We start from the raw sequence: 13,244 nt of genomic DNA, 5'->3' as shown, positions 1-13,244 counted from the left end.
CCCCAGGGTGATGCAGCAAATTCACAGGGGCGGCACGGGATATTTAAATTTTCAAGGGAAACACAGCGATACTCGACATCTGTTGGACACTGTGCTGACTACTAGCTCTAGGTAGTTCACAGTTTCACCATTATTTATTAAGTTGTAATTCACCATTATTTATTAAGTAGTTATTATTTATCATTAGTTATTTATTAAGTAAGGTCTGTGTTCATTTTATTCTGCCTCTAAGAGTGCTTGCTTTGAATTCAGCCAGTTCCAGATTTCCATTAATATGACACTGAGATCAAATACAATAAAAAGGTAGAATCATTCTACTATTCTAAGTTTCCATTTAGGAAAATAGGCAATGATGATTTTTATTGGCTCTCCAGGTGTTCTGAAACTTCACACACACACAAAAACACACGCACACACGCATGCATGCACGCATACACGAAATTGAATTCATTATAATGTTTCACTCTCTAAGTACAAATCTTGGCAATAACATTTACAGATATGCACATAGTTTTTATTTCTGATGATAAAAAAAAATCGAATACATTCACTGTTCAAAGTGAGCAAAGAAGAGCAATATTATTTATATGAGTGTTTATTTCTCTTTTAAATTCTTTGCAAAGAGCTTCCTGTACTGTAGTCGACTATTCATATTCCCTGACTGAGTGAAATGCATCATCTCTTGTGTTTTGCAGTTATTATTACAGAAGTTATTAGTATTCAAACAAAAACAAACTTTGTGTGAACGCAGATACAAAATATTTACTTGGCTTTTCTTCAACCTGTTTTACAACTATCAATAGTGTTACCAATTAAATTATTCCAAATTGTCTTACTCCATTCCTTATAGCAAATATTTACTTAACCATGGATAGGAGGCCATGGTATAAAATTTAGCATTAACATTAGTAGATGCATATGATGCAAGAAAGCAATCTTATACAGCATCAGCCAAAAAAAAAAAAAAACCTTCCCATTTCTCCCATCCATTTGCTCCAGATGGTTGTCTAGGTTTGCTCAAACCATTCAAGGTGTTAAACACCTCAATCAGATCAACTTGCACATGCCTACTCTCCAGACACTGTAATTTGCGAAACTTAAGCCTTTCTTTCTAAGAACAACCCTTTGCTCCATTCACTAATCTTGTTACCCTTCTCTGTACCCGTTTCAGCAGCTCTCCATCCTTCCTAAAATGAGGCCTCCAGACCTGTGTATAGTACTTTAGGTGTGGCCCGACAATTGCCTTATATAAGAGGACAATCACCTCCTCATCCCTGCTAGCAAAATTCCTTTATAGCATTGACAAGACACCATGAGATACTATTGTAGCCTGTCTGCACTGCTCAGAAAACTTCATATCTGACTGCCCAATCCCCAGGTCCCTTTCATTGACAATACACCGTGACATACTCTTGTAGCCTGTCTGCATTGCTCAGAAAACTTCATATCTGACTGCACAATCCCCAGGTCCCTATCATTCTCCACTACCCTGAATGTAGCACCATCACCCAGATGGTATATTACTGTGGAGTTACTGCTACCCATATGCAGTACTTTACATTTATCAATGTAAAACTTCAGTTGCACCTCTCAAGCCCGTCTGCTCAATTTTTCCAGATCCTGTTGCAGTAGTGTACTATCATTACTGTCATTAATAACCCTGCCAACCTTCGTATCGTCAGCAAACTTAAACATTAAACTTGATATACCTTCATCAATATCATTAATAAACACAGAAAACAACAATGGACCCAGCCCTGAGGGATGCCACTAATAACATTATTCCACAAAGAGCAGTATCCATTGATTAACACGCTGTCTGTCTTCTCCCACTCAACCATCCCTTTATCCATAGCAGCAATTTGCCCTTAATGCCATACTGCTCCAATCTGTACAGTAGTCTTTCATGTGCAACAGTAACAAAAGCTTTCCTAAGATCCAAGTATATGATGATATCAAAATTAATTTTTGCATCCAGCTCCTTTGTGACCACATCATAGTATCCAATCAAACTGGTCAGACAAGACTTCCCCCTTAACAAACCCATACTGTGTCTGAACTAGAACTGAAGTCTTGTCTATACGATTCTGCAGTGTTTCTTTAATCAGTGCCTATATTAATTTCCCTGGAACAGAATTTAAACTTGCAGGTCTGTAGTTACTTGTGTTACCCTTTGATTCTCCTTTATGAATTGGGGTCATATTTCCACATCTCCAGTGCAAGGAAGATCTCATAATAATTATGGCTAAGGGTTTGCTTACTTCCTTCACTGGCCCCCTTTAATATATCTGATAAATCCCATCAACCCCAGATGCTTGTTATTTGTTATTTGGTTTTAAGGAGCATTAGCAACTAAGGCCATATTCCTCCGGGATATGCGGTGGTCATTCCCTGACCTTTCCGCATCCTCTGTATTTGGTGGTGACAGGCTCGAACCCCGGTCTAATCAAGGTGTGCTACGCACTGTTGCTCCTTCCCACCGGGCTACGGAGGTGCCCGCCACCCCAGATGCCATCACTGTGTTTATCTTAAACAATTTTCCTCCACTTTACTCTCAGTTATAACAAAATCATTTAGCTCACTGCCAGAGTTTGATAAATTTCTGGCATTCCCCTCCTTGAATAACTCCTCGTGTGAATGTAGATGCAAAATACTCATTCAGTTTGTCAGCTACTTGAGCAGGATCATCAACAGTTGAACCATCGGTATCAACTGGATCAATCTGATTCATCCCCTTCCTTCTAGAGTTTACATCTCTAGAAAACTCTTTGCAAAGGATGCAAAGAGTTTTCTTTGCATCCTTTGCTAAAGATTTCTCGTAATCTGCCTTTGCCCATCTATCTCCTTTTAAATTGATTAGACAGACTGGTTATATCTACTATATGCTACTATGTCACTTGATAACTTGTATGTATCCCATACATTTTTCTTCTCTGCCACGTGTCTCATTAGTTCATCTGACATCCATTTAGACCTAATTCTTGAACAATATTTCTTAGCTGGCATGAAAAGCCTAGTAGCTTCCAACTTCCAAGATTAATTCTTTGAATGCTTCCAATTTAAAATTTGATGTTCTTAACATCATCAGTTGGTCCCACTATATAGAATTTAAAAACTGTCTCAGACCCCTGTAGTCACCTTTCTGAAAGTAAAAGCCTTTCCCTTTACTCCTGGTGGTAGTTACTTCTTTGAGTAAATCACACATCAGCACACTGTGATCACAGTCACTTAGTGGGTCCATTATCTGCAGATTCTTAATGCATGAAGAATCACTACTGATAATCAGATCATGAGTATTATTCCCTTTGGTTGCCTCTTGAACAAGCTGCTGTAGAAAACAATCATCCATTAAATCCACAAAAGCCTTGCTAGTGCGCAAGTGAGCAATCCACAAGTTCCAATTAATATCTGGGAAGTTAAAATCCTCCATCATAAGACAATCTGATTTACTGGCCCACTTTTTCTCTCTCTATTCAGTTGTTCATTATACTCATCAGAGTCATTGGGCCTATAACACCTACTCTCAATTTTGCTTTCTCAGTGGTTATGTCACACAAAACTGACTCAACATTGCACTATCCACCGATGTCAATTGTATGCACTGGATGGCAACTGGATTTGTTTAAAATATGTTTATCAAATTGCTAAAAAATAATGAATAATATATTATCATCTTGCAAATGAAGCAAATAAAATAATTATAAATGAAAATCTCAATAAACAGCTTTATTCCTGAAAAGAGAAGTTTTTCATTGAGAAAAAAAATCTACTCGGCATAACTAATTTAATAAATGTTTAACTATAAAAACATAATTTTGCATAAAACAAGAGTATCCCATTAAAAATATTGTTTCCCAACAATCAGAGATAACATTTCAGAGAAGGCGGTCTAAATTATACTCAGGTCAGACCTAGCCTGAACTTGTACAGTCACATACCTCTGTCTTGCCATAGAATCTATAGCTGTGTTCAATATTTAGAGATTCTACTCTCAGTTTCCACAGAATCCATGACATGGCAGAGGGATGAGCCTATAAATATGGGACACAGCTGCAATTAACAACTTTCATTCACACGTAAAATAAATTAAATACATTTTCTGTTTATATTCCACAACAATCAAGATCAGAGATCATAAAGGTTAAGTATCCCATGCCATCTATCAAAAGAATTAAATTATACGACTAAATTAAGTACTTGGCTATCTAACTCAATGCTAGAACCTACCTTCGTACATGGTTGTTTCTCCTCCACAAGAGCAGAAATTACTGATCATACAGGACATAGTTATTCTTGGTGACTCGGTCAGAATATTTTATGTAATAAGGACAAGTGAAATAGGACCAGGGTATATCTGTTGAATTAAAGTTGGTAATACTGAATAGAATAATTATATTTGAAGGGGAAAAAAAGTAATATGTGTTGGTTTTAATAATATCAAAGTATTTGGATTTTGCCAAGGCACCATAAGAAGTTCATGATGAAAGTCTCAACAATTAATTCCTTGTGCAAGATTCTAATGAGGTAAAATTTTTCTCGGCATAGTTGTTTTTTTTTTTAACTCTGTAGGGGTTTTCATCCCCTCCTCTGCACTGATTTTCCTGTAATTGCATTAATTGGAAAAGCCATTCTAGAGAATGTAAGTGAGGAAACAAGTTACTGATTTTTTTAATTTAAAAAAATCAAATTTTTTATAAATTTTGTAAAACATAAATAAAAACATCTTAAAGTATAAATTGAACTTTCCTAGTTCCCCCCCCCCTTCTTAAGTAGGTATCTGTATTCACCTATTCAGTTAGGTGCAATGGTCAAGAGGTTTCCTTGCTTGTTTCTAGCAGCAGTTGTTCTATTCTTTAAACAGAATACTGTACCTCTCTGCTTGCTTGGATGAGTAAAGTTCCATAGTTAACTACTCCATTTTAATTAATATATTTGGTTGCTCTTCGTGGATAATGTTATTAATGATATACCTCATAGTTCAGTGCTGGGCCCTAACTGCAACTCAGTATTAAGAATTTATTTTCAATAAATTTTATTAGCATGCTTCTTGCTTCCCATACTATATTTTACCTGATTATCTTTTAACATCCATTTGGATTTTAATGAATTAATTATTTAATAATTATTTTAGAAATTATTAAGCAATTAAGAGGTTTTAAATGGCTAAGAGGTGTTAAATGGCTTCTTTTATTAGTCTTAAATCTGCCCCAATCCTAAGTAATCTAAATATCTTTAATTATTGTGGGGATTAAATGTCACACAGGATCTATAACAAATATCCAATACTGCATGCGGACAAGATATCTGTCATTATACATTACACCCTGTGAAGGGTATACAAAAATTTATAAATAAAAACTGTGTATTAGAAGAATGAAATTCTCTCTCTTTCTTCTTGCTTTCTGTTTTCACTACAATAGTAATTTTATTTAAAACCATAATCACTATTTCATGAACTTTACTTACAACTATTGAAACTGCAATTAAAAGACTACAAGAAACTACTGCAATTAAAAGACTACAATAATTTAACATTATGAATTTATAATCAATAGCACTCAAACAGACTCATTGTATACTATGAAAAGTACCTACCTATTTCAAGACAATAAATGCAAACAATTTAAGTTAATCATTACTCACCAGATTTCTCTGTTTCATCAGAAACTCCCTTTGAGAGCATTGCTTCAAGACCTAATGGCTCTTTATTTTGGGTGAGTTTTTCAATAAATATTGCAATTAATTCTTCTACCAGTCTGTCCACACGACAACAAAGGAAATAAAGTTTACCTGAATGGCTTTGACACTGTTTCTAAATTTGATGATAAAGGGAAAAAAATCTAATTAAATTTTGCAATAGGTTGCCTAGTAATTTTACAATGTTACTTGCTTTTTATAATATTTTTTCCTATTAATTTTACGATACCAATAAATACTAATTTATTATTGTAATTTAATAAAAAAAAAATAAAAAAGAGGGAATTAATTCCCTCTTATTGATTTTTTTTTTGTACTGACTTACTGTAAACTGTTAAAGGAAAATGATAAATGTGAGTACTATCCTTTATGGATAGGATGACATATCCTGTGAGGTCCATATCAGTTATTTGCTTAACCGGATTTTGTCTTTTCCTTAGCCAACTTCCCCTAAAATGCTAACCCCTTTAAGCTGTCTGAGTAAGTCTGGACCCAAAACAATATCATACAATGTTAGTGTTCTGGTATAACAATGTTCTATAAACTGTGATAAAATTTCCCATGACTCAATTTTAATTCAGCTGTAATACGTTAAATGAACTTTACATCTGACCTTAATCTCAAAAATTTGTATTTCCTTGTTTGCATATTTTTACTTCTTCTGGCATGAGGGGATTTTGTTCTTATATTTATTTGAACACTATAATTTGCATGTAATAAATTAGTAATTTGAACACTATAAAAAAACAGTACTTTTCAGGCTATACCTTCAATCTCTATTTCACTTACTGAACAATTCAGATAGAACATGAGCTATGCTGATGATGAATTTTCTCTTGGCTCTTCTACCAACATATAGGATGCCTTTTCATCTTCCCAGCCTGTTTTTTAATATATTTTCCTATTACTATTCTCACTATGTCAGCGGAATCACTTGCCATTTCATTTTTTCTATCCATGTAACTATACCCTATATTTGTTCTATCCAATCTATAATTCATTTCTATTCTTTGATGATTGTACAGCAACAAACTTTGGAGAGGAATCACTATGATGCCCCGATCCAACAGAAACAGGCAGGTGGCAAAAATGTTTGGTGTGCTGGATGTTTTCCTGGGAATTTCTTGGAGCCCTTATACCCCTAGACCACACTCTGAATGCTAAAAACTACCTATCCACTGTGGCTGAGCAGTACACACATATTCATGATGAATACCTATCCATTGTGGCTGAGCAGTACACACAAACGTAACTCAGAAATAATACTCAATACTGAAAAAAAATAAATAAATAAATAAATATATATATATATATAGTGTTATAACAGCATCGGGATAAAGGTTTAGGGTTATATTTTGTATTGAAATTTTACTGAACTTGAATAGAATTCATGACTCAGACCAGAGCAGCAAAGCAAAAGGCTCAAACTAGTGGAAGTGCTGTGGCTCAGGGGGAGACCTGAGGGGAGCGGTTGTCTTCTGAATCACAGTCTAATGAAATGCACTGGCTGTTTGATGTTTGTGGAGCAAACGGGAACGGCACATGATATTGCCAAGGGGAATGTCTTTGTGTGTGCGTGGAAATAAGGTGCCAACTCGGCATTGTTATGGGCTTATATGAGAGCTTCAAGGACAGGGTGGATGCCCTCGAAGGATTTAAATTGAGGGCCCATCAAGCTCTCAGATGCCCTTGCACTTGAACATCACACAACACAGTGGCTCACCCCAAGAATGCATTGGTCCCAAAGGAACTAGTCGTTGTAGGTGATTCTATTGTCAGGGAAACGGGGAACATATTGTGCAAAAAGGATAGATGGAACTGGACCAAGATATGTCTGTCAGGGACAAAGGTTGATGACATTGTGGGGCAGATATCATCCTTTAAGTCCACAAAGGGTGATATTGTTGTACACATTGGCACTAACAATATTAAGAGTAGCAGACCAGCAGAATTACTTAACAAGTACAAAACAATGCTGAAAAAAAGCCGTGAGTTAGGGTTGAATTTGAAAGTGTCTGCAATTCTGCCCAGACACAATAGGAGGGAGTATATGATGAGAGCCTTGTTGATCAATTCAGCCCTGGAGAGATTGTGCAAGGCTCAAGGGGTAGAATTTTTCTCAGCCTGGCCTGTGTTTGTTAACAGGAGAGACTGCTTCTACAGGGAGGGCATATACTTAAATAGAAAGGGTGCAAGAATATTTACTGATGCTATCAAGGCAGAGTTAGGTGGGTTGGAAAACTGCTAGCTTGGAGGGGGGGGGGTATATGGACAAATAGATTAACAGTAGCCACTGGCAGAGGTAAAAGTGATTATTGCACTACTTCACTTGAAATGCAATTGAGCAGCAGCAGCCTGGAAAGTAAGGCAATGGGAATTTCCAGGACTGCTGAGAGTCATAGTGGAACAAGTAAATACATGGGCTGTGTTAGGGTAACTAAGAGTTGAAACAGGTGCATGTATACTTGCATGTACACCCATGTTAGGAATATAGTTAATAAATTCGATGAGCTTGAAGTGCTAGTCAAGACATCAAAGGCAGATATTGTTGGGATATCAGAGACATGGTCTCACACAGGCATAAGCATTGCAGAACTGGAATTTGGGGAGTACAATGTGTACAGAAAGGACAGACCAGACAGGAAGGGAAGAGGGGGTTATGCTGTTAGTTAAAAAACACATAAAATCTAAGGTAATGCATCCAATTGATGGGGGTGGACAATGCAATGTTGAGTTTGGTGTGACATAAGCACTGGGAAAGGAAAAATGAGACTAGCTGTGTGTTATAGGCCTAATGAATCTGATGAGTATAATGAGCAATTGTGCAGAGATAATAGAATGGGCCAGTAAAGGGGGATTTTAATTTCCCGGGCATAGACTAGAATTTGTGAGTTGGTCATTCAAACACCAGGAAGGCTTTTATGGATTTATTGTATGATTGTTTTCTACAGCAGCACGTTCGGGAGGCAACTACAGAAAGTAATACTCTTGATCTCATAATCAGTAGTGATTCTTCATGCATCAAGAATCTGCAGATAAAGGAACCACTAGGTGGCAATGATCACAGTGTGCTGAAGTGGAATTTACTCAAAGAGGTAACTACCATCAAGGGTAAACGGAAGGGTTTTTGCTTTCGTAAAGGTGACTACGGTGGTCTGAGACAGAATTTAAATTCTATACGGTGAAACCAACTGATGATATTACCAACAGCAAATTCAAAATGGGAAGCATTAAAAGAATTAATCTTGGAAGCTTTTCATCAAAGGCTTTTCATACCAACAAAGAACTATTGTTCAAGGTTTAGGCCTAAATGTATGTCAGTCTTGTCTGACTAATTTCATTGGATACTATGATGTAGTCACAAAGGAACTGGATGCAAAGAATAACTTTGATATCATGTATTTGGATCTTAGAAAAGCCTTTGATACTGTTGCACATGGAAGACTGCTGCACAAATTGGTGCAGTGTGGCATTGGAGGCAAATTACTCCTATGAATAAAGAGTTTGTTTGTTTGTTTGGTTTGGATTTTATTGGCGCATTAGCAACTAAGGCTATAATGCGCCCAAATAAAGGGATGGTTGAGTGAGAGAAGACAGAGAACTAATGAGACAGATAGCAGAGAAGAAAAATGAATGGGATACATATACATTAACAAATGACACAGAAGCCTATGATAGATATAAGCTGGTCTGTAACCAAGTTACAAAGGAGATTAAGCAGGTGAAGGCAGATCGCGGGAAATCTTTGGCAAAGGATGCAAAGAGTTCTTTACTTATGTAAACTCTAGAAGAAGGGAATGAATCAGATTGGTCCGCTTGATATCAATGGGTCAACTGTTGGTGATCCTGCTCAGGTAGCGAACAAACTAAATGAGTATTTTGCATCGACATTCACACATGAGGAGTTATTCAGCGAGGGGAATGCCAGAGGTGTATTCAACTCGGGCAGTAAGCTAGATAATCTTGTAATAACTGAGAATAAATTGGAGGAGAAATTGTTGAAGATAAACACGACAAAGGTTCCTGGGGTGGATGGAATCTATCTAGTTATATTAAAGGAGGTTGCAAATGAAGTCAGCAAACCCTTAGCCATAATTATGAGAGCTTCCCTGAAGGATCAAAGAGCTTCCCTGAAGGGGCCCAAAGAAGGATCAAAGGGAGACACAGGTAATTACAGACCTGTTAGTTTAACTTCCAGGGAGATTAATGCAGGCACTGGTTAAAGAAGCATTGCAGGATCATCTAGACAAGACTTCAGTTATAGCTTGGACACAGCATGGGTTTGTTAAGGGGAAGTCTTGTCTGACTAATTTCATTGGATACTATGATGTAGTCACAAAGGAACTGGATGCAAAGAATAACTTTGATATCATGTATTTGGATCTTAGAAAAGCCTTTGATACTGTTGCACATGGAAGACTGCTGCACAAATTGGTGCAGTGTGGCATTGGAGGCAAATTACTCCTATGAATAAAGAGTTTGTTTGTTTGTTTGGTTTGGATTTTATTGGCGCATTAGCAACTAAGGCTATAATGCGCCCAAATAAAGGGATGGTTGAGTGAGAGAAGACAGAGAGTGGTAAACAATAGACACTGCTCTTCTTGGACTAATGTTATTAGTGGAGCCCTCAGGGTCCATTGTTGTTTTCTGTATTTATAAATGATACTGATGATTGTATATCAGGCTTAATGTCCAAGTTTGCATATGATACGAAGGTTGGCAGGGTTGCTAAGGACACTAATGACAGTATGCTGCTGCAACAGGATCTAGAAAAGTTGAGCAGATGGGCTGAGAGGTGGCAAATGAAGTTTAACATTGACAAATGTAAAGTACTACATATGGGCAGCAGTAACCCCAGAGTAACATATCAACTCTGTAGTACTACACTGACAGTAGTAGAGAACGAAAAGGACCTGGCGGTAATTGTTCAGGCATATATGAAGTTTTCTGAGCAGTGGAGACGGTCTGCAAGAGTAGCTCATGGTATCTTGTCAATGATATACAGGAATTTTTCTAGCAGGGATAAGGAGGTCATTATCCCCTTGTATAAGGCGATGGTCAGGCCACACCTTGATTACTGTATACAAGTCTGGAGGCTTCATTTTAAGAAGGATGTAGAGCTGTTGGAAGGAGTACAGAGAAGGGCAACAAGATTAGTGAATGGAACAAAGGGGTGCTCTTACGAAGAAAGGCTTAAGTTTTGCAAATTACAGTGTCTGGAGACTAGGCACCTGCGAGGTGATCTGATTGAGGTGTATTAAGGCTTGAATGGTTTGAGCATACTCAATGCGATGAGATTCCTCCTCTTGCTCAGAATAATCGCCTGAGAGGCCATAAATTCAAATTGAGGAAAGACGGTTGTAGGATAGATGTGCAGAAGTTTGCTTTTAGCCAGCAGGTGATTGATTGTTGGAACAAACTTCCATCTGTCGTTGTAGAAGTTGATAGCTTAAATAGATTCAAGGCAATGCTTGACAAACAATTTGGAGCAAGTGGATGGGTGAAATAAGGGTTTTTTTTTTTTTTTTTTGGCTGATGCTATATAAGCTTGCTTTATTACATCGCATCATGTTGTTTTGCTGATGCTAATTTATGGACTTTTTTAAACTTGCATTTTAATACTAAAAATAATAATAATATTGTTTATCAACTTTACCAAAGATTGTGATTTCACAGACATGACTTTTTTGAAAAATAAACACTTGAAATATGGCATAAGAGGCAAAAGATATCAATTATCTATTTTAACTAAAACAAAGTGTTGTAGATACAACACACTAAAGGAAAAAAATATGACATAACAAGAGGGGGAGGAGGAAGGGAACACATGCAGTACCAATTTTATTTAACATATTTCTTAATGATCTGTTTGATAATAAGCAAAGAGTATCTCTTAAAATACATGCAGATGATATCGTAATTCATGTATCATAAAGGTGAATGCAAATGGAAGCGATTTAAGGTAAATTACTTGAGATTTACAATACAAGTTTACATAATTATAAAAATAGTTACATAATAAATTACGTAATTAGTACTGATAAAACAAAACTTTTAGTAGTTAGTAGAAAGTGTATATATTTACGTCAAAGTCACTGCAACAAGGCATCATATGTTTAAGAGTATAAATAATCTATATAATATTGGTGTAAACACACCAATATTATATCAGTTGCTAATCAGATTTATCTCACAAATCTGATTAGCAACTATGATGCAATAACAAAGGAATTAGAAGCAAAAAATAATTTTGATATCAAGTGCTTAGATTTCAGAAAAGCTGTTGATACTGTTCCACAAAGCAGGGTTCACATCTCGTGAGTATGGGCTTAGCGCACCCAGGGCACATCCAGAGCTGGATATAATCATTCTTCTCTTTATTGGAGATTCCCTTAGACTTCTGATTCTTATTCTCTCTCTCTCTCTCTCTCTCTCTCTCTCTCTCTCTTTCAGGGTAATTCAAAAATATTTTTGGCTGGTATAGAAAAAGCCTCAGGCATAATAACAATAAAGGACTGCTGTACAAGCTGGAGCAGTATGGCATTAAGGGCAAGTTACTATTGTGGATAAATAGATGGTTGATTGACAGAAGACAGAGTGTGGTTATAAATGGACGATGTGCTTCTTAGACTAATGTTATTAGTGGAATACCTCAGGGTTCAGTGGTGGGACCCTTACTGTTTCCAATATTTATAAACGACACTGATTATGGCATATCAAGCTTACTGTCTATATCTGCAGAAGATACAATGGTTGGTAGAGTGGTTAATGATAGGAATCATGGTGTACTACTGCAAAAAGCCTAGAAAAATTAGCAGATGAGCTGAGAAGCGCCAATTGAAAGTGACCTGCCATTGAGGTTTAAAAATGATAAATTCAAGATACTATATAATAGTACTACACAACGAAGACTTAGTGATAAATTTTAGTCGAACAAAAGTTCCCTGAGCAGTAAGACAGGCTACTATGACAGCTCATGGGGTTCTGTCAATGATATACTGGAATTTTTTCAGCATGGACAAGGAGATGATTATGCTTGTATAACACAACCATTAAGCCATACTTCAACACTGCATATATGTCTGGAAGCCTCCATTTAAGAAGGACATGGATTTTGTGGAATCTGGGCAGAGAAGGGCAACAAGATAATTGCTTTTCTTTGCACAAAAAAGAACATAAAAAGGTACTCTTAACATGAAAGACTTGCAAATTATTCATCTGTGATACCTGACTGAAGCATTAATGCTTCAGTCAGGTATCACAGATGAATATACCTTAAAAACTGCTTCACCTACATCTTCACACAGGCATAATTTCGCATGCTTCCGACTGGGTCCTGTTTCCTCAAATGGTTCAAGAATTGAAACATGGTTTTTCAGATACTGGCAGGGATACCAAATATTAAAGCAACTTCCTTTTCTTTTTTTTAACACCCCGATCTACACTATTAAGCACTTCCACTTTTTGCACTACACTCAAGGACTCCCTCTTAGAGTCTAAGATGTCTAAGACTTAAACACTGTAAGGTGACTTGCACAGCAGCAAAA

General features: G+C 36.6%; 1 protein-coding gene across 1 annotated transcript in view; it reads right to left on the bottom strand.

Moving 5' to 3' along the window:
• LOC150085960 (dynein axonemal heavy chain 8-like) overlaps positions 1–13,244 on the bottom strand; it is a 1,559,705-nt gene that overhangs the window by 1,242,428 nt on the left and 304,033 nt on the right. The window contains exon 19 of the mRNA XM_090374756.1: positions 5,644–5,812. Within this exon, the coding sequence (XP_090230882.1) occupies positions 5,644–5,812 (169 nt within the window). The remainder of the gene's footprint in view (positions 1–5,643; positions 5,813–13,244) is intronic.

The sequence above is a fragment of the Mastigoproctus giganteus genome, chromosome 5 (genome assembly GCF_048544385.1).
Source record: "Mastigoproctus giganteus isolate SK-2022 chromosome 5, ASM4854438v1, whole genome shotgun sequence".
Lineage (NCBI taxonomy): Eukaryota > Metazoa > Arthropoda > Arachnida > Uropygi > Thelyphonidae > Mastigoproctus > Mastigoproctus giganteus.
This window is presented reverse-complemented; position numbering and strand designations above follow the sequence as displayed.